The 21,331-nt window shown below is 34.1% G+C and overlaps 1 protein-coding gene across 3 annotated transcripts in view; it reads left to right on the forward strand.

Annotated features, from left to right (window-relative positions):
- The window catches only part of TNPO1 (transportin 1), an 85,468-nt gene that overhangs the window by 40,721 nt on the left and 23,416 nt on the right, over positions 1–21,331 (forward strand). For all 3 annotated transcript variants that reach the window (XM_074359579.1, XM_010949304.3, XM_010949305.3), the window contains exons 6-12: positions 1,023–1,156; positions 4,154–4,235; positions 7,557–7,679; positions 9,630–9,748; positions 14,627–14,687; positions 15,463–15,631; positions 20,775–20,927. In XM_074359579.1, coding sequence (XP_074215680.1) covers positions 1,023–1,156; positions 4,154–4,235; positions 7,557–7,679; positions 9,630–9,748; positions 14,627–14,687; positions 15,463–15,631; positions 20,775–20,927 — 841 coding nt within the window. The remainder of the gene's footprint in view (positions 1–1,022; positions 1,157–4,153; positions 4,236–7,556; positions 7,680–9,629; positions 9,749–14,626; positions 14,688–15,462; positions 15,632–20,774; positions 20,928–21,331) is intronic.

Below are 21,331 nucleotides of genomic sequence, written 5' to 3' on the forward strand. Positions count from 1 at the left end.
GCGAGATCTGGCTTGGGGAAGAGAGTACTAGGGAAAGGGAAAGTTAGCAAAGGCATCTTTAAAGTCACTCTTCTCCCTCCCTAAAAGAAAAAGAAAACAATCTTGCATTCTCATATATACCTTTTCCAGTAATGCCTTCTGTAAGATTAAAGATTACAGAAAAACTAAAGTAAAAATAGTATTTGGCCCTCAGGTAACAGTTGATTAAAATTTAAATAGTGTTTTGGTATAATGGTAATGGCATAAAAGGAGATCAAAATTTTAAGCAAACATTTTGCAAAAATAAAAAATTTAAACTGTGGTAATTGTGAAATTGGGGGGCTACTACCTAAGTCATATTTTAAAGGGACAGTATTCTTAAATTAACTGTACTATGGAAAGTAAGCACCAAGGTGTTGCTGATGAAAAGCAGAGGAAAGTAAGTGGTTGAGGTAACTAGTAGGTGTTACATATTGTGTACAGGAGTTCTCTGTGTTAGCCACTTCTGTGTAAGATGGCTGTAGGGAAGTTATTGCCCATTTGAATTGCCTGCTCTTTTAACAGGTTTTGTCAATGAATGGTTTATGTTAAGTAATTTTTTTGATGAAAATTAAAACCTCTTTCTGTGCTTAAGAAAGAGAAGTGATACAGTGGTTAAATACACTTATACATAAATGTAGAGTTTTACATTCAGTTTTAACAAACTGGTATTTAATAAGAGAAAAATTAGTGATGACTTAAAATTGGCAAGAATACCACAGAAGTTAGATTTTTTAATTAGATGATATTTATTACAATCCTTGCCAACCAAAAAATTCTAAGTCACTTAATGCTAAAATTGAACTGTACCATTATATTTAAACTGAGGTTTTAGATAACTAAATGGTATAATAATTTCTCTTAAATTGATGACTAAATATGGATTTTAGAGGCAGTTTTTATGTGGGCTGAGAACATTAATCCGTACAAATTAGTCAATATTCCTCAATTTGTTTTTAAAATGGCTTCATTTTTAATTCTGATAATTTAAATGTCTTTGACAGGGAGCATTTGGTGCCCTTCAGAAGATTTGTGAAGATTCTGCTGAGATTTTAGATAGTGATGTTTTAGATCGTCCTCTCAACATCATGATTCCCAAATTTTTGCAGTTCTTCAAGCACAGTAGTCCAAAAATAAGGTACCTGTTTAGCCAATATTAAATTAATTTATAAACTCTGAAACAAGCCTGACCACTCCCTTGTTTTGCATGACCTAGTATTTTTGTGATTAGCAGAAAATAATTGACCATTTCACAAAGGTGGACTTTATAATTGAAATTTAATAACAACCTTTGAAATGTTGACTTTTCCTGATGAAATTTTTATTGATTATGACAGTTTACTGTCTACAAGGTTAATTACATTTGTAATGGTTAACAGTCACACTTTTTAAGTCCTTTGTGTAAGGCTAAAATTAATTGTGTTTGGGGGTTTATTGTTTTTTAATTTTTTAATTTATGAATGCTACCAAGTACAACAAGTACTTTCATTTGCAGCTGTGTAATAAAAATTGCTTCAATTTGACATCTTACTTAGTAATTTTAGTTTAAAGGTTTTATGTCTAATTATAAAAACATTTTAGATGTGAGGGTGGAAAAGTTTTTGAATACACTCTGAAATCACATAGTAGGCCTGGTTGGCTAGTCCTGAAGTTAACCTGGTCTGCTTTGTGTTTCTCTGTATTCCTAGTTCCTTAAACAGTTCCTAACATGTAGTTACTGAAATATCATATTTAGACTATTAAATTAGCCTTTAAGTTTATTACCATCAGCTATCCTGTCAAACTATAATTACATGATGCCTTTATTACACTATTGAAGTGTGTGTCACTGATTTCACCTGAAGTTTCCCAGGTGGCTGTATTCTCCCCTCCCCAACCCTGGTTACATTTTTTTTTCCCCTAACGTGCCTTTTGTTTATTGTTTCTGTGGAAAAGTCGTTGCTCTTCTGATTATTAGTTGCTTTGATTTTTATTTCCAGTTGTCAGTACTTCATGCTTTTATGTAGAATATACATCGTATTACTATTTTAAAATTATGCAGTGATTAAAGAGGCAGTGATTTAGGGATATCCAACTGCATGAACTTCAGTGCATTATCTCTATATTAGTTCAGATGCCCATTAGGGCTTACTTTAAGTTTCCAACCGATATTCCAAAGGATTATAGTTTCAGCAATGTGACCAGAGAGTAATTGGGACTTTAGTCATCTTTTTCTTGTTTAGATTTTCTATTTAGTTCTTTTTATCTCATTTTAATTTTAGTTACTTCTTAAGTGATAACATTACAGTGTTGTACTTATAGTGGAAACTTAATAGATGCTTACTTGTGGTAATATCATGCAAATAAATAATAACATTTTCAAAATTAAGATTACTCTTCCTGATATAGTTAACTAGATAGGGGAATTCATTTTCTACAAAAAGTTCAGTGATACAGAATGTTTTCATTAGTACCCATTTGAGATTCTCTTGTACACAAGTTGCTGTTAAACTTTTTCATTTTAATGTGTATTTGAGTAAATGACCATCTGCTGTGTTTTAGCTGTGCAGTAAACAAATCTTGCATTTTATTCTGCATCATTAACACCTTTTTAATGCAGTTTAACCGATATTTACTAGTAGTTGTAAGGATTTTTTTCCTCAGTAATGGTTGGACTTTGAGAATATGAAATGAGGCAAAGGAATATAGTTTTATCTCTTGCATGACTAAGCAGTTTAAAAATTAGAGCCATTTTATTTTTTTAATCATACTAGAGGTACACAAAATTGGGTTATGATTCTTAGCTCATGACGCATTCTCATTATAGCCCACTTCCATTTAGTCTTTAGTTATCTATTGGATATTTTTAATAATCACTCAAGTTCACTGCCCAAAACAAAAGCTAAGACCTTGACAGCAACCTACATCTAACCCCAAGTTTATCCTTCCCTTGCATTTTTTAAAAAACAGCTTTATTGCCTATATATGTAAAATGTGTATATATGTATACATGTTTTTAACTTTATAAAAAGTATTACACTGAATTTAATCTTTATCATATAATAATATTCTCTTGCTAAGCTTCATCCATACTTTAGTGTCACTGTAGCTCATTTGTTTTGACTACTATATACCATTCCTTTGCATGACAGTTACAGTTTATTCATGTAGTATCTCCTTTCCCCCATGACAAATACCATTTCATGATAAATACTATGGAAAAATAATGAGAATAAAGGGCTAGACAGTTGTCCAAAGGTATCTTATGTAGAGGGTTCTCTATAAAGGTAACATTTGTGCAGAGACCCTGAACAATGAAGGCAAAGAACATTTAAGATGGAACAAGCCTTTTAGAGTAACAGAAGAAAAAAACTTTGTATCATAGTAGGAAATGAAGTTAGACGGGTAGAAACTAGCCACATTATAGAGGATGTCTAGACTAGTTAGCAAACTGACCCATGGGGCCAAATCCAGCCATGACCTGTGAGCTATGAATGATTTCATATTTTAAAAGATTGAAGGTAGGTCAGGTAATAAAGGTGCCACAGAGGTCTTTTGTGGCCCACAAAGCTTAAAATATTTACCTTTTGGCCTTTTGTAGAAAAAAATAGATTGTCTTATTGGAATAATCTGAACAAGGATACTATGGTCTTATTCATGTGTGTCAAACAGGTAGTGGGGTTTGGCATAGTGGAATTTGGGAAACCAGTTAGAACCTATTGGAATAATCTTGAAGGGAGATGATGATTTGGACTAGGGAAGAAGTGGAGGTTAAGTGACTGGGTTATGGGTATATTTTTAATAGTAGTGCCATTAAGAATTGCTGTGGGATTAAATTAGACACTTAGAACACATAGGCTGTAGGACATTCCCATTATGTCCCCATCCAACTATCTTGAGAGTGAATATACCCTTTTAGACAGTTTTTTGCTTTCTTAGAAGCATTAATATATTGCTCCACAGCCTGCATTTTTCACTTAACAAGGAATGTGTATAATGTATTAATACATAGAGAATTTTGACTCATTCTTTTGGGGGGTGGGTGTAGCTATACATACACCATAATATTTTAATGGAGGACTGTTTTAAGTTCCTGTAAATAGAAAAAAGTGTATGTTTCAATTAGTGTATGTTAAATTTTAAATTTTGTTTCTAGGTCTCACGCTGTTGCGTGTGTCAATCAGTTTATCATCAGTAGAACTCAAGCTCTCATGCTGCACATTGATTCCTTCATTGAGGTGAGATTTATTCTCCCCTGCACCCCCCTGCTACCTTGTTTTTGAGAAGGTTAGAAAATGCAGATTGCATGTAGTTTTACTTTATAAATATATAATTTGTAATTATAAACTGTCAGTATTTAAATTATTTCTGATAGTATTAAAATTGGTTACAGTATAGACTGATTTAACTGAAAGTAAAACTACTTTTACTCTCTGAGTTTTCTACTTGTATCATAATACAAACATTGATTATGGTATTGTGTGTGTAATATCTTAATTATAAAAATTTCTACTTCGGTTACTTTTCAAGTTGCATATAGAAGTTAAATCTCAGCTCATTTGTGATGTTTGAAACACAAAGAGATTGGATAAGTTTAATTTGATAGAGGCTGTGAAAGTAGAAACTAAAAGGATAGTAATTCTATTTTTCTGTTGGTTTTCATTGTAAAATGAGAAGTTTCAGGGAAGTACTCTTAAATCTCAGCAAGCATTTCTAAAGGTACTTTTTAACTTTTTGATAAAAGCAGAAAGACAATAAGAACATGATTTTCTGGCCATGAACCTTAAGCAGTAGAATTCCTTTTCAGAATTTCTGCTTGACAACAGCAGTTGTAGAAGGACTACTAAAGTTCCTTAAGCACTTCACTTTTATTTTCATCAAATGAAATTTACTTAGTCTATTCCTTTTCAACTGTTCTTTTTAAAAAATCCTTCAGAGACCATCATGCTGGCATTTCTGATGTGAAATTATAAGAAAGGGGGAGGTGGATATTATGTCATTTTTTTTCTCATCACTTAAATTGACACGCTTCTTTCTAAACATCATTTACCAATAGACTGCAAGTAGTAGCCATTAGAATCCTCTAATCGTTTAAAAATTGAAACCAAAACATGCGTCTTAATTATTTTTTTCTTTAATTTTTATTTTGAGGGTGAGGTAATTAGATTTACTTATTTTTAGAGGAGGGACTGGAGATTGAACCCAGGACCTCATGCATGCTAAGTATGTGCTCTACCATTTGAGCTGTACCCTGCCCCCTGAAACATGCATCTTAAGCTTATTTTACTGAGTACCTACTACCACTATGCTTGGTGCTAGGGATACATGAAGACATTTTATGCTTCAAAGTGTTTTCAGTCTACTTTGGTATAGAGGAGAGTGGACAGCATTAAGTCTGGAGTAAGACTGACTGGGTTCAAATCCCACCTCCACAGCTTAGTAGCTGTTAACCTTGAGCACATTATTTAACTCATGTCTTCATTTTCTATAAAATAAAGCTAATAATAGACCTCCTTTGTTGGATTGTTGTAAAGATATTTGCTAAATATAAATTGGAACAGTGCCTACTACAGAATAAGCACTCCACATGTTAACAACTGCTATTAATATTTTTAGAAGCAGTAGTGGGTCTCTTTGTAATTATAATAGTATTTCCTCTTAGTGTTCTTTCAGTTTAATAAAGAGAACAATGATAAACATACCAGCATCTTACACAGAAAAATAATTTAGAATAAAATAAATTCTCTTGAAAGTCCACAGGGCCATACTCAGCAAGTAGAACAAGAACGTTTCCTGACATTTAAAAATATTTTCCATTAGTGTTAAATACCATAGTAACACTTCTTTGCTACTTGATAATCCTGTAAGATTCAACAAGTCCTCCATCCTACAAGAGCAGTAAACCTCCAGAGGAGGCATTGGACACGTTAGTAGGCTCTTAATAACTATTTACTAAATGAGTAAATGGCTGGGTTTTTTTTTCATTTATCAGTGATTTTTTTCAGGGGCTAATGTCTTACAGTATTGATGAGAAATGTGTTGGTTACTAATACATGGCTGTAATATACCTTGGCAAAGCTGGGTATTCATACTTAATACAACATCAGATTTAATGAAGGATGTTTCTAACATATAAGCAGCACCTGCTGGAAACAGTATTCTTCTCTGACCATGTAAAATATATCTGATTAAAAGAACAACTACAGAGTCTTTAAAGTCTCAGAAGTAGAGGTAGGACATAGAGAAATCAAAGTTTTTAAAATGCTACCACAGTACTTAACATACTATCACTTGATATTTAAACTTTTCCATTGTCTTACCCCTTTCTTATAATAAGATTTTAGGTTCATCTAGTTGATGTTTCTGTGGTTCCTGGAAAGAGACAGTGGAACACATTGGATTTTACTTAATTATTTTAATGTTTTGGTGTTTTTATTTTTTTACTACTTTCAATGCATGTGTGTTTGTGAATAAAGTAAAACAATAAGTAAGAAGAAGAAGACTTATTCTTCTCACATCTCATCTTGAACCTCTGCAAGACACAAATTGTTCTTCTAGTGGAGCTTGTTGGTATAGTGAAATAATAGTGATTTGGAAAAACCAAATTCAGATTCCCCCACTGGTTAGCAAGTTATATAATGTCTGAACTTCCATTTCTTTATCTGTAAAATTGAATAACAACATCTTGGACTTGTGATGGTTAAATAAATAAAATAGTGTATTGTTCATTCAGACTTTTTTTCTTGTAGAGAAACTTGCTAAGAGTGGCATAAATCAGTTGCTACTTGTATTTTTTCGGTGGTTGACTCAATGAACAGCAACAGTTTAGGGTTATGTTGTTAGAAACTCAGTATATATTTCTCAATTGCCATTGCTTTTACAGAATTTACACCTGTTAAGAATCAGAGTTGGTAGGAATAATCTCTTGACAGACTGTAATTTTGAAGGGTAAATCAAGTTGTATTTTAATGATTATCCCTACTTTTCTGGGTGAGCTGGATGAATGCCCCTATGTTCTAATGACATGGTTTTAGTCTCACAAACTAAAAATTACCTGAAAACGCAACCACTCATACTCTATCAGAAAGAATGGCTTTCCTTCTTGATTTGTAAGGAGCCATTATGACGCTTAGATCTGGATTGTGTATGCCTATCAATAATATGTCATTTAATGTACAGCTCTCCATCTCAAAAAACTCATGTAACTGTGCCTTGACTTTTAATGGGTGGAACAGTTCTCAGAGCTTTCAGAGATGCTATTCCTGGGTTTATAATCCTCAATTTGGCTTGAATAAAATTTTCCATTTTTTTCTTTAAAAAAAAAAAAGAATGGCTTTAGATGATTTACCAAAATCATAATTTTTGGCAGTTATTATCATGTGTTTGTCTTATTTTATAACCTGATGTTACAGGCCAATTAATTCATCAGTATTTATTTGTAGTATATTTCCTTACAGTTTCTTTAAATGTTACCAACTTGGAGATTACTGGTTATTATGTGTAAACCTTTCTAATATATTGGAATACTTAACTAGGAAAAAATGTTTCTTGTGCAATAGAATCTCTTTGCATTGGCTGGTGATGAAGAACCAGAGGTCCGGAAAAATGTGTGCCGGGCACTTGTGATGCTGCTTGAAGTTCGAATGGATCGCCTGCTTCCTCACATGCACAATATAGTTGAGGTAATACAGGCAATTTAAAGGCTTTCTCGTCCCCACCCCCTACCTCCCCCTCCCCCAACAACAAGAAAAATCTTGGGCACAATGTGTATAATGTGAAACCAGTTTTCCAATTTATTTAACACATTTTTCACATTTGTGGGGGGACTATAAAAAAGTTATGATTATCTAAAAGTCATAAATTACCTTTATGGTGACTTTTCTTTCTTGAGATTTAAGATGTTATAGAGGGGGAAAGTTATTTAAAAGAGTAGATAGCTTTTAACCTGTGTAACTAGGAAATATTTAGATTATTTGCATTTATTAGATATGGATTAGGCTACAAAACTGTGGCAGTTGTGAGTTTGTTTTCTACCCATTACTGGTAAATTGATCTGATCATCTTTTGATTTATGGTAACTGAGATTTCTGAGTAGAAAATACGTAACCATTATAGTGAGTTCTAGCCAACCATTTAGATTTTTAAAGGCTCTTTTTCAGCCCCTGTATGGTTAAAATAATTTTACTAGGAAATTCTAATTACTTTGATCACAGTTCAGCCATAATCAAAGGAAGGAATACACAATAAGATATAATTATTACTAGGACAAAGTAATTTGTTGGGCAGTATTCGTTGCTACAGTCAAACTATACCACCTAATTTTCATATTACTGAATATAGTTGTACTTAAAGGATGGCGTCTAGGATCTAAGGATGGTACCTGTGATGTGCAGCAACTCCTTTTCTAAAGCATTAGGAAAGAGTTGTAGACGTAAGGATATGTAGCAACTTAAGAAGAGAATAAATGGCATTTTCTCTAATGAGCCTGTTCTCCCTGAAGTGTTTAGAAGAATCAGAGGAGATTGGTTGAAAGTTTAGTGAGAGTTTAGAGTTAACCAGAAAAGAGAGACATTTTATCATTTGCCACGGAGAGCCTAATTTATAAGACTACAATTCTTTCTTGAGCAGTATTCAGCATAGTAATAGGACATGATGTGGAATGTTATAGGGGTTGGCCTGTCACAACTGTTGTGTTGCCATATTTTGTCATTTGGGATGTTTCTTTCAAACAGAGGATGTATGTGAGTAGAATAGGTTTGAAGAATTCATCAGTTCACCCCAGTTTCGGTCCCAGGTATATTGAGAAATCAGTGCCTTTGATTATGGTTATTTTGGTTTTGTATGTAAGGTTTTTTAAAGAGGGATAGATTTGGGAATCAGATGTTTTTTCAGCCAAGAGTGAATTTGTCTTGGTATGTTCAAAGAACATGATAAACCTATTTTGTTGGCAACTACAAATTCAGGTTGACAAAGAAATGTCACTATTTCTTTCCAAATTAAAAGAAAATTTTTTTAATTGTGTAATATATATATGTCTTTATATGAAATTATCTACAATTGACCTTTAAACAACACGGATTTGTACTACAAGGGTCTACTTACGTACAGATTTCTTACACTAAATATGTACTACAGTACTGTAGGATCCAAGAAAGTTGACTGTAAGTTATATGTGAATTTTTGACTGCTTGGAGGATTGGCATCCCAACTTCCATGTAGTTCAAGGGTTGATTGTAATTAAAAGAGACAACTTGAGTTATGTTATAAAAAGATTGTCCATTTTATGAAAGATTTCATGGAGTTTTTTTTATGTTTCTAAGACTTAATGTTTGAGTATTAATACCCTTTAAAAATCTCAGTGGTTTATGAAACAAAATAGACCTTTAATACAGAAGCAGATAAACATCAATTGGACACTTTACAGTAGTTAGTGTTCTAAAGAAGTGGTTCTTAAATTGACTGCATTGTAAATTGAGTAGGCAGCTTTTTTTAAATTCCAAAGCCTAGGCTGAGACCCATTGTAAAGTGAGTGCAAGGCCATAGCAAAGGACCATTAACTTGCTGAAATTGGGTTAGATTTATTTTAATTGTATAATTTAAACTGATTAATACTAACCTTCCTTCGTTTACAGTACATGTTGCAGAGGACCCAAGATCAAGATGAAAACGTGGCCTTAGAAGCCTGCGAATTTTGGCTCACTTTGGCTGAGCAACCAATATGCAAAGATGTACTCGTAAGACATCTTCCCAAGTAAGTGTTCCTTCTTATGAATGCTACCTTGTTAATAAATTTAGCAGTGATTCCTCATTTTTATATTTTTAGGTTGCATCTTCGGCTACCAGGTAGTGAAGTTCTAAAGAAGTCAGACTTAATTTTACTGATGGTATAAGTTGAGAGATTTTTTTTTTTAAAGCACTTTTTTTTTTAATTACTTGAGCGTGACTTTTGTAAATTATAATTAATTTTGGGTAATCGATGGCACAATTTTTTTATAATAATCCTTGTAGTCTGACTATGGAATCTCATGGATATTTTTTTCCCCTCTAAAAGGATTTCCCACCAGTTGTGATGCTGTGAGATTTTTGGTTAACCTGTTGTTAAGCCTGTTTTTAACCCCGTGGATGCTGTTAAATCAGTTACTTTTTTAATATACTTTTTCCAGTTTTATTGAGGTAAACAAACTGATGTAGAACATTGTATTAGTTTTAGATGTACAACATAATGATTTGATTTATTAAAATCAGTTACTTTTAAAAGTAATGCTCACTTTCTTTTAAAAATAAAGTAATACAGCTCATAGAAGAAAATTCAAATGTAGAAAACTTAAAATCTCCTGGATTTCTACCACCCTGAGTAATTATCGCTAGTATTTTTGATGTGTTGTCTTTTAATTTTTTTTTCTGATTAGTACCATATGCCAATGGTCATATATTCAGGGTGTTTGGAGAAGAATTATTTGGTAGTGCGTACATGGTATCTCGCTATGGTTAGTGTTAACATTTTGGTTATACTATTTTGTGGCTTGCTCTTCGCAGCTATTGTGTGTTGTGTGCTTTCCTCCATGTCACATTAGTCTTTAAACTTTGAGTACTTTTCCATCACAGTGCACATAGTATATGTATGTATATATGTAACTGTTCTGTTGTTAAATATTTAGTTGTTTGCCCTCCTTTTTTAAAACTCATATATAATCCTGGAGTGAGCATCTTTCTTTGTCCATAAGTAGTGGTTTCTTTCAAGTAGAATTCCTAGAAGTGATTTTTACTAAGGCCAAAGGTCTAAGCATTTTAAAGGTTCATCTAAATATTCCACATTTTTCTTTAACAAAGTTATAAGCCAGTATACACCCTGCCTGCAGTGTCCCATCCTGTCACAACTTTTGCCATCCAAATTAATTGTAATTTCTCTAATCTTAGCCATCTGGATGAGCAAACAACAAAACCATTTGTTTTAATATGTTATAGTATTAGTGGAGTTGTATTTTTTTTCAGATATTAGGTTACTTGGATATTCTTATTTTCATGTAGTCAGATTTAGTTCTTTTTTCTTTTCCAGTTTTTCCCCTCCAAGAAAGCATTTCCACCTATATTATATTCCAGTCAATCTAGAATTTATTTGGTAGTTAAATGGAAGGTGATGGGCTAGATGGATTTCCCTCATTAGGAAATCCATGTATTAGTTCTTTTCTCTCTAATTTGTGGTGCCACTTTTATGATATGCTTGTTTCTTAGTATAGGACCATATAATTCTAAAAGTCATATAAACAGACATCAATTCTTATAAAAACTGAAGATATTTTATTAATGAAAGCCTAAGCTATAATATTAGTAGATGATCAGAGCAGTTATAGCTAGGTGATCTCGATAAAACAAGACTGCTTTTATTTTTAGTTGAAATGATGCATTGTGTAGATGGGAAAATATCACTATCAGTCTGATCCTAAGATTAAAAACACGATAAAAGAACTTGCTTTTCCTAGCTCTGTCAACCAGATTCTTGTTTTGTATGAGCAAAAAAAATGTTTGCTGAAGAATCAAAATTGTTAATGTGATGAGATCTCTCATTAAAATGAATTCACATAAAAAGCATTCATGTAACAAAGGACAGGATTAAATTCTTTTATCTGTTTCTGGGCCATAAGTTTTTTTTTCTTTTTTTTTTTTTTTACCAGTACTGTATTCTTTTGATTATTGAACATTTAATATATTTTGTTAGCTGGTAGAGCAGGTCTTCATTTTTTCCCCCAGAATTATTTTGGCTTTTTCCCACCTTTATTCTTGTACATTAATATCTCCTGGGACTTAAATTTATGGATTAATTCATGTAAAACAACTAACGCAATACCCAGCATGTGTTTAAGTACTCAGTAAACATTCATTGTTGGTGTGAACATCATTGCCTTTTCTTGATGTTGCATTAAAATTCTCTTCTCTTCCTTCATGGGTACATGAGGCTTCAGGAAAAAGCTTCTTAACAATTAGACCTGTTCAAAAATACTGGTCTGCTTTGTATGATTGGAATTCATCAAACACATGCCATATTGCCACAGTCACAGTTAACTCCCATGTCTCACTTTCCTACTTTGTTTTCTTACAGCTTTATCAGTTCCTTATTCCCCGCACAACTTTTTACTCTTGTCGGTCTGGCGCTGACATCCGGATCCAACAGTACTGACTTCACCTACCATAACCCCACCCTCTACCCCCGCTCTGGATTAATTGAACTGTCTTTGCTGTCTCTTAAATACTGATGGGAAAAGTTACACTGCCAAAAGGATTGATAGCTTTAGAAGTCCACGGTGTTCAATGTCAAGTGGACTCTTGATACTGTCTGCTAATTTTTCCTGTTCTAGATAGCTATTCTCTTCCCTTCACCAGGACAGCTGTTTCAGATCTTTATCACTCTTCTGAAGTTCTCTTCATGCATTTTGAGCAATTCTGCTTTGTAGGGAAAACAGATGACCCTTCATTTTGCCCCAAAACTTAACAGGTGAATTTTCATGTGAATTGTTTATTTCCTAACCAGTCTTCCTATTTATGGTCTTAGATAGCATGATTTTTTTTCTTATCCTTAGGGATCTCACTCCCTTAGACAGATAAATTCTCTCTTTCAACTTTTCCCTTTCTATTGCCTCTTTCTCTGTAACTTTTTAACTTGCTGCAGTTTCTTTCATCTTAAAAAGATTCAAAGAATAGATGGGGGCTCGCAGTCTTTACTTTGTTACCTCACTTTATGTTAACTCTTTGGTATTTTGTAGTCTGCCATCCATCTTCATCATTTTCCTGAAATTATTGACAAAGATCATAAATGATTTAAAATGATTTAATACTTGATGATCCAAATAGACTTGGTTCTCCTGTGAAATGCCTGAAGCTTACAAAGTATGGTTCTGTACATTATAAATTTTATCTAGTTATGATACACTAGCTATAATGTTAAATTACTACTGTTAATCTATTGTAGAATGTAGAAGGACTTTGAACATAAAAGTTTGGGTGGCCCACTTTTTTTTTTTTTTTTACAATTTTTAAATCTTACTGCTTCCTTTTTATCATTGGTATTCCTTTGGTTAATAACTTGCAAAATTACCTCATTGATAGTAGAGCTGTACTCCAAATTGGTTTCATACATATTTATTTAATGGATGTTAAATAACCATGTAACTGTTTGAAGTAAGGCCTCAACAAAGACTAAAGACATGTGGAGAGAGATTTTTTTATCTAGAGTACAGAAAGGAAATTCACTGAAAATTTATGGCCTTGTGGAAACAATGTAACCTCTCTGAGCCTTATTTTATTCATCTGTAAAATAGGGATCATAATTCATTTCTTACAAGGTTATAAGGATGGTGCTTATTCATAAGCCCACATCTGGCACTCATGAATACCCAGAATAATTAAAGGTAAAATTTGGAAGCAGAGGACGGTAGACATTGTTACATGTTTCCAAAATGTTCTTACACCGTTTATCATCAGTAGACTCATTTAAGTGTGTGTGATGGGGCAGTAAGCAAGCAAATCAAAGCTTAAGAAACCTATCATAGCTACAAGAGGAACTGAAGTTAGTATGTTAACCTTTAGTTAATATGTTTTGATACATATTTTTTTAACTAGTCATCATAAACATTTTAGTATACCTGCAATTCCCATGTTTACATGGTAACTTCATAAATACTTCAGACTGGATATGGTATTCTGATTTATTTAACTATTTTCTTATTGGAAATTTGAGTTCTTAATTTCTTAAGAAATTAAAATGTAAGTTTCCAGACTTTTTATTAGGCTATAATAACCTTGCCCATAGAGTTCTTTTTCCCTTTTTGCATTATTTCTTTTGGATAAACTCCTTTTGATTTACTTTTTTTTTATATTTTAAACAATTAAAATGAATGCAGATACTGAATGTAAGCTCATTGTAAAAATGTCACACCATTTAGAAACAAAACGATGAATTTTGTCCCTTTGTAGCCTACTCATTCACCTCTCCAAAGATAGCAGTTTATTGTATAGCCTTTCTAAATAGTCTGTGTATACAAGTAATTACATGGGTAATCTCATTTTTAACTCAAATGGAAATGTGCTTTATGTGTTTTACTTCACTGTAATTTATTTTTAACCAAGCCCTGAATGGTAGACATTTGGATTATTTCCATTGTTTTTGTTCTTGAAACAAGGAACATCAATCTTTAAAAATTGGAAATATTTGTTCATATATTTGGGATAATTTTCTTTTTAATAGAGATACTAAGAATTGAACCTGGGACTTCATACATGCTAAGCATACGCTCTTCCACTGAGCTGTACCCCCACCCCCTACCAATTGGGATAAATTCTTAGGGGAGAAATTGCAAAAAAAAATTTTTACCGTTTTTATTTCTAAGCACTGACAAGCTCTCTTATCCCCAGTAAGTTTCCATCTGATGGATCCCATGCATGAGTATGTAAAAGGCCTAAGATACGTAGTAGGAGTGCTCATCGTTGGAGAAGGACAGACATAGAATATGCTATAAGGCAGTATTAGCAGTGGTAGTTGTTTCATTGGTATTAATTAGTATTCATGAAGTTAAGACTTCTTAATAATTCTGTTGAGATCTTTAGATCTTTGTTTCATGAATTCATTTCTTTGTAGGTTGATTCCTGTGTTAGTGAATGGCATGAAGTACTCAGATATAGATATTATCCTACTAAAGGTAAGAAAACTTTCTTGATGAAACAGGAAGATTATTTTCATTGACTTAATAGATCTTTGAATTTGACTAATAGAACATTTATTTAGAGTAGTTCCTATATAAATAGGCTTTTTGTTATGTAATATGCCACAGAGTTCAAAGATAAAAGCAAATATAATGCATTTGGGTGGTAATAGATTCTTAGTTGGAACTAGGTGGTGACACTAGTAGAATTAGCATGAATTTACTGATTTGAATTATTTAGAGTTTATTTTAAAACATCTTAAATACAATCTGAATTTGATTAAAGTAGTCCAGATTATACCAACTGGTGGGAGACAGTATAATGCGACTGAGAGTGCCTGCTCTCTAACATGGGTTATGTGATAGCCTATTCTCCCCTTAACAAAGAACTCTCTTCTGCACAGAGAAGTGGTTCTTAATGAAGAGGTGTACAGCTAACCCTTGAACAACGAGGTTTTAGGGGCACGAACCTTCAGCACAGTCAGAAATCCCCATGTAACTTTGCAGTTAGCCCTCCATGTCCATGGTTCCCTATCTGCAGATTCAGCCAACCATGGATCATGTAGTACTATAATACTTTTTCACTGGGGAGAAGAAAAAAATCTGCATACAAGTGGACCAGTGCAGTTCAAACCCAATTGTTGCTCAAGAGTCAACTGTACTTCAGAATCATATACATAACCCCATCTCTGGATATTCTCAGTCTTTTACTTGTATACGTATTACTAGTTTACAATGAATATAACCATAATTTTCCTTTTAAAAAAAAAAGGGCGATGTTGAAGAAGATGAGACAATTCCTGACAGTGAACAGGATATAAGGCCACGTTTTCATCGATCAAGGACAGTGGCTCAGCAGCATGATGAAGATGGAATTGAAGAGGAAGATGACGATGACGATGAAATCGATGATGACGATACAATTTCTGACTGGAATCTAAGTAAGTCAGAGAGGGAGAAGTACAGTCTCCTGCTTTGATAACACTTTCACTGAGAAATAACTAAAATGCCATACATTGAAACCATATCATACAATTCATAAACCATACAAAAGGATACAATTTAGTGGTTTTTTAGTGTATTCAGAGAGTTGTGCAACCATCACCATAGGAAATTTGAAACATTTTCTTCTAGTCCCCCAGCCCTAAGCAACTATCAGTCTATATTCTGCCTCTGTGGACTATTCTGGACATTTCCTATAAATGGAATACATACAAAATGTGGTCCTTTGTGACTGGCTTCTTTCACTTAGTATGTTTTCAGAGTTTATCCACTTTGTAGCAAGTAGCAATACTTCATTCTTTTTATTACAGAAAAGTAACCTATCGTGTGGTTATACTACATCTCATTTATCCATTCATAAGTTGACAGGCATTTTGTTTCCCCTTCGGCTGTTGTGAGTAGTGAGACTGTGAACATTATGTAAAGTTTTATGTGTGGGTTTATGTTTTCAGTTCTCTTAGGTATAAACCCAGTGGAATTTCTGGGTCATATGGTAACTTTCTACTTAACCTTTTGAGGTACTGCCAGGCCAGCTATTTTCTAAAGTGGCTCCACCATTTACTTTCCCACCAGCAGTGTCTTAGATCTCCAGTTTCTCCACATGTTTGCCAATACTTGTTATGTATCTTTTTTCTGTTATAGCCATTCTGGATGTGACATGATGCCTTATTGTGGTTTTGTTTTGCGTTTTCCTGATGCATCTGTTCTTATGTTTAATCTTCACTATATTCCTTAAAAAGACTTCTTAAGTCACCCTGTCATTCCTCAAAAGGCTATATGTTTTGTTTGATACTATGAAATAAGAACATTGGCCACAGCTTTTCCTGTTTTCCTAACAGCCTTATTTTTGTGATAATTTGCATGAGAATTGGCTGGATATTTCTAGAATCATGGATAGATGATTATGGATATAAATAATCATGGATAATTTCTAGAATAATATAAATTGGTTCGTCATAGTCAAACTTACAAAGTACACTTTTTAAATCTCTGTTAGTTTTCAACCTTAGCTGCAAATCCACATCATATGTTAAGCCTGGGATTCTGGGCCACACACTAATTAAATAACTCTGGGAAGGAACCTAGACACCTGTGTTTTGTTTTTGCTTCTTGCTGGTTTTTAATCTTCACTGCTGTAATTCATGGCACAGTTGAAATTTGGGGCCACACGATACTTGGTTGTGGGGTTGTCTTGTGCATTATAGGATGTTGAGCAGCATCCCTGACTTCTGCTTAGGAGATGACAGTAGTGCTCCCATGCACATACACAGTTGTAGTAATCAGCGGTGTCTCCAGAAATTGCCAAATGTCCCCTGAGAAACAAAATCACCCCCAATTAAGAACCACCATGTAATTTAGAAGGTTAGGATTTCTAGTAACTGATGGAGCAGTTAAGGGCATGAATCATCAGCCTGAACTTTGTAACTTATTTGGAATAATGGTGATTCCTCTGCTGCCCATTTAATTTCCTGTTACTAATGGTTCCTTAGAGTGATGAATGTGCCCAGCCCTGGGCCAAGAACTTTGCATGCATATCACATTTAATCTTTCCAACCCCCTTAGGTAGGTAAAGATACTGCAAGAAGAGGAATTTGCCTAAGGTTAGCATAGCTAGTTTTGATGGGACATAGTTTTGAACCCAGATCTTACACAAGAGAACCCGAGATCTTCACTACTATCACAGGTTACCTCCCAGTGTATCCCTACTTTAAGACTGGGGGGAGGATGCATTAAGATTTAATGTAGATAACTGCAAAAGTAAATCTGTATCTTGAATTGGGGGGGGGGGAATATTTCCTTTTTACAGCCCACCCTTCTTTGTCCTTCCTGAAGTTTTCCTGTGCGCATAGAGAAAAACACATGTACAAGCATACCTTATTTTATTGTACTTCACTTTCCTGCACTTCACAGATAACTGCATTTTTCATAAAGTGAAGGTTGGTAGCAACCCTGCATCGATCAGGTCTGTTGGCACTATTTTTCAATAGCATTTACTCAGTTTGTGTCTCTGTCACATTTTAGTAATTCTTGGAATATTTCAAACTTTTTCATTATTATATTTGTCATGGTGATAACCTGTGATCAGTGGTCTTTGATGTTACTATTATAATTGTTTTGGGGTTCCATGAACCACACTCATACAAGATGGTGAACTTAATTGATAAATGCTGTGTGTGTTCTGACTGCTCCACCCACCAGCCATTCCCCGTCTCTCTCCCTCTCCTCAGGCTTCCCTATTCTCTGAGACAAAACAGTATTAAAATTAGACCAATTAATAGCCCTTTAATGGCCTCCAAGTGTTCAAGTGAAAGGAATAGGCACACATCTCTTGTTTGAAATCAGAAGTTAGAAATGATTAAGCTTAGTGAGGAAGACATGTTGAAAGCTAAGTTAGGCCTAAAGCTGGGCCTTTTATGCCATTTAACCAGGTTGTGATTGTGAAGGAAAAGTTCTTGGAGGAAATTTAAAATGCTACTCTGGTGAACCCATGAATGATACAAAAGCAGAACAGCATTATTGCTGATAAGGAGAAAGTTTTTGTGGTTTGGATAGAATATCAAACCAGCCACAACATTCCCTTACGCCAAAGCCTAATCCAGACCAAAGTGCTAATAACTCTCCAATTCTGAAAACTTGAGAGGTAAGGAAGCTGCAGAAGAAAATGTTGGTTCACAAGGTTTAAGGAAAAAACCTTCATGTCTCCGTAACATAAAAATGCAAGGTGAAGCAGCAAATACTGATGAAGAAGCCTGCAGCAAGTTATCCAGAAGATCTAGCTAAGATAATTAATGAATGTGGCTACACTAAACAACAGATTCCCATTGTAGATAGAACAGCATGCTATTAGAAGATGGCATTTGAGACTTTCATGGCTAAAGAATAGAAGTCAATGCCTGGCTTCAGAGAGCAGACTTACTCTTGTTAGGGGCTGTGCAGCTGGTGGCTAAGTTGAAGCCAGTGCTCATCTACCATACTGAAAACCCTAGAGCCCTTAAAAATTATGCAAAATCTACTCTGCCTTTGTTCTATCAGTGGGACAAGAAAACTGAGATGACAGCACATCTGTTTATGACATGGTTAACTGGATATTTTAAGCCTACTGTTGAGACCTACTGCTCAGAAAAAAAGATTTCAACTTTCAAGTCTTACTATTTAAGAAATAAATTTTGTAAGGCTCATAGCTGCCAGAGATAGTGATTCCTCTGATGAATCAAAGTAAATTAAAAACCTGGAAAGGATTCACCATTGTAGATGCGTTAATAAATAACATTCGTGATTCATGAGAGAAGGTCAAAATATCCGCTTAACAGGAGTTTGGAAGAAGTGATTCTTCTCTAAGGGGTTTCAGGACGTCAGTGGAGAAGGTAACTGCAGATGTGGTAGAAATAGCAAGAGAACTAGAATAAGAAGTGGAGCCTGAAGATGTGACTGAATTGCTGCGATCTCGTAATAAAACTTTAACGGATGAGGAGTTGCTTCTTACGGATAAGCAAAGAAAGTGGTTCTTGAGATGGAAGCTACTCCTGGTGAAGATGCTGCGAAGACTGTTGAAATTACAACAAAGGATTTAGAATATTAGTAAACCTAGTCAATAAAGCAGTAGCGAGCCTTGAAGATTGACTCCAGCTTTAAAAGAAATTCTACTTGGTAAAAATGCTATCATTATATGCTACAGAGAAATCGTTCGTGAAAAGACGAGTCAATTGATGTGACAAACCTTGTTGGTTTATTTTAAGAAATTTCCACAGCCTTCCTAGCCTTCAGCAACCACCAGCCTGACCAATCAGCAGCCATCAACATCAAGGCAAGGCTCTCTACCAGCAAAAATATAACTTTTAGAAGGCTCAGATAATGGTTAGCACTTTTTAGCAATAAATATTTTTTAATTAAGATAGATACATACATGGGTTTTTTTAGACACGAAGTTGTTGCATATTTAAGAAACTACAGTGTAGTGTGGACATGACTTTTACATGCACTAGGAAACCAATACAGTTGACTCGCTGTATTGCGGTCCTCTAGAACTAAACCTGCAGTAGCTGAGGTACGCCTATATATCTTCTTTTTTGGAGGGAAGACTGATCTTCCAAAAGTGAAATCAGATTATATGTACTCTGATGATTCTTTTCCATGTATCATACAATTCATTCTGTATCAGTACATAAAAAGATTTCATTCTGTTTCATGTCCATATAATACTCATTTAGATGGATCTACCATACAGGGTAACTGAGACCCTTGTTGATGAGTAAGGTTACTTCTGCCAACATAACAGCTTTTTTTAAAGAGGGTTTTTTTCATCTAATCGTTTGTGATCAATCATTTTATTACGGCTAGTTCACGCTGGAAGAAATTTAGATACTTAATTATGTTTTTTCAGTTTTTTTTGTTCTTACTATGTTATGTGAAATTTGAACTGATATATAGTCCCATTGTTAATAGTTCCTTTGTTAAGAATGTTTTCCAGCATATTTTAGGCATGATTCCATACCTCCCTGAGCTCATTCCTCACTTTATTCAGCACCTCTTTGATAACAAGGCTCTTGTGCGTTCCATAATGTGCTGGACTCTTAGCCACTATGCACACTGGATAGTCAGCCAGCCCCCAGTGCCAGTGATTTTTATTCCAATTTATTTGCCTGACCTCCAGCTAAATCATTACATACTTGATTCTGAATAACCTGCCACTAGAAATATTAAGCAGGAATAATGTACACATTTTGCCTGCAAGATTGTAGCAGTGAACATCATATTCTAGAAGTGTTTCATTGAGTGGGACGGTGTTTGTTTTAATTTTTCTGTGTAGACAAATTAATTCTAGTATGACAGTCATGTATAGAGTAAAATATCTTCATAATTAGTTTGCTAATTCTTGGTGATAAAAATGTATTCTTGTCAGAAGTATTTTTCCTGTGACAGACTACCTATCCTATTTAATTCAGTTCTTTGAAACTCTGTAGAGGTAAAAATAAAGTGTTGTACATATAACAAGTTCATCTGTCTGTATATTTCTACGTAGATATATATAACTAAATGATAATAGAGGTTGATATAATAATTTTGAATTAAATATTTCTTTAGGAAAATGTTCTGCCGCTGCCCTCGATGTTCTTGCAAATGTGTATCGTGATGAGCTTTTGCCACATATTTTGCCCCTTTTGAAAGAATTACTTTTTCATCATGAATGGGTTGTTAAAGAATCAGGCATCTTGGTTTTAGGAGCAATTGCTGAAGGTAAGTCTGAATCCTCAATAGGCGCGAATGCGACTAGGCTGTTTTAAGGAATTGTTACTCCTTAAGCAAAATCTATTCAGTCTTAAATTCACATACTTTGCTCCCTTGTGTTGCTGATGTGGGGTAGATAAGACCATGGTCCACGTTAACTTTAAAAAGGATATTTGAATCTAAAAGCCATCTTAGGGTAAGCTTTTACTTTGAGCTGATCAATTATTAAACAACTATAGGCTTATGTATAACCCTAGCCAGATGTTTTGCAAATGCCTTTATGGTAATAAAGGAAACAGAATGAGAAGATTCTGATGTCAGAACCATCCCTGTTGCTAGAAAAATAACTTTGTCCTATGGGTAAGTGTAAGAAACCCAAGTCAAGAGTGCCATTATCCTTTATAAAGGATTAT

The sequence above is a fragment of the Camelus bactrianus genome, chromosome 3, assembly GCF_048773025.1.
Source record: "Camelus bactrianus isolate YW-2024 breed Bactrian camel chromosome 3, ASM4877302v1, whole genome shotgun sequence".
Lineage (NCBI taxonomy): Eukaryota > Metazoa > Chordata > Mammalia > Artiodactyla > Camelidae > Camelus > Camelus bactrianus.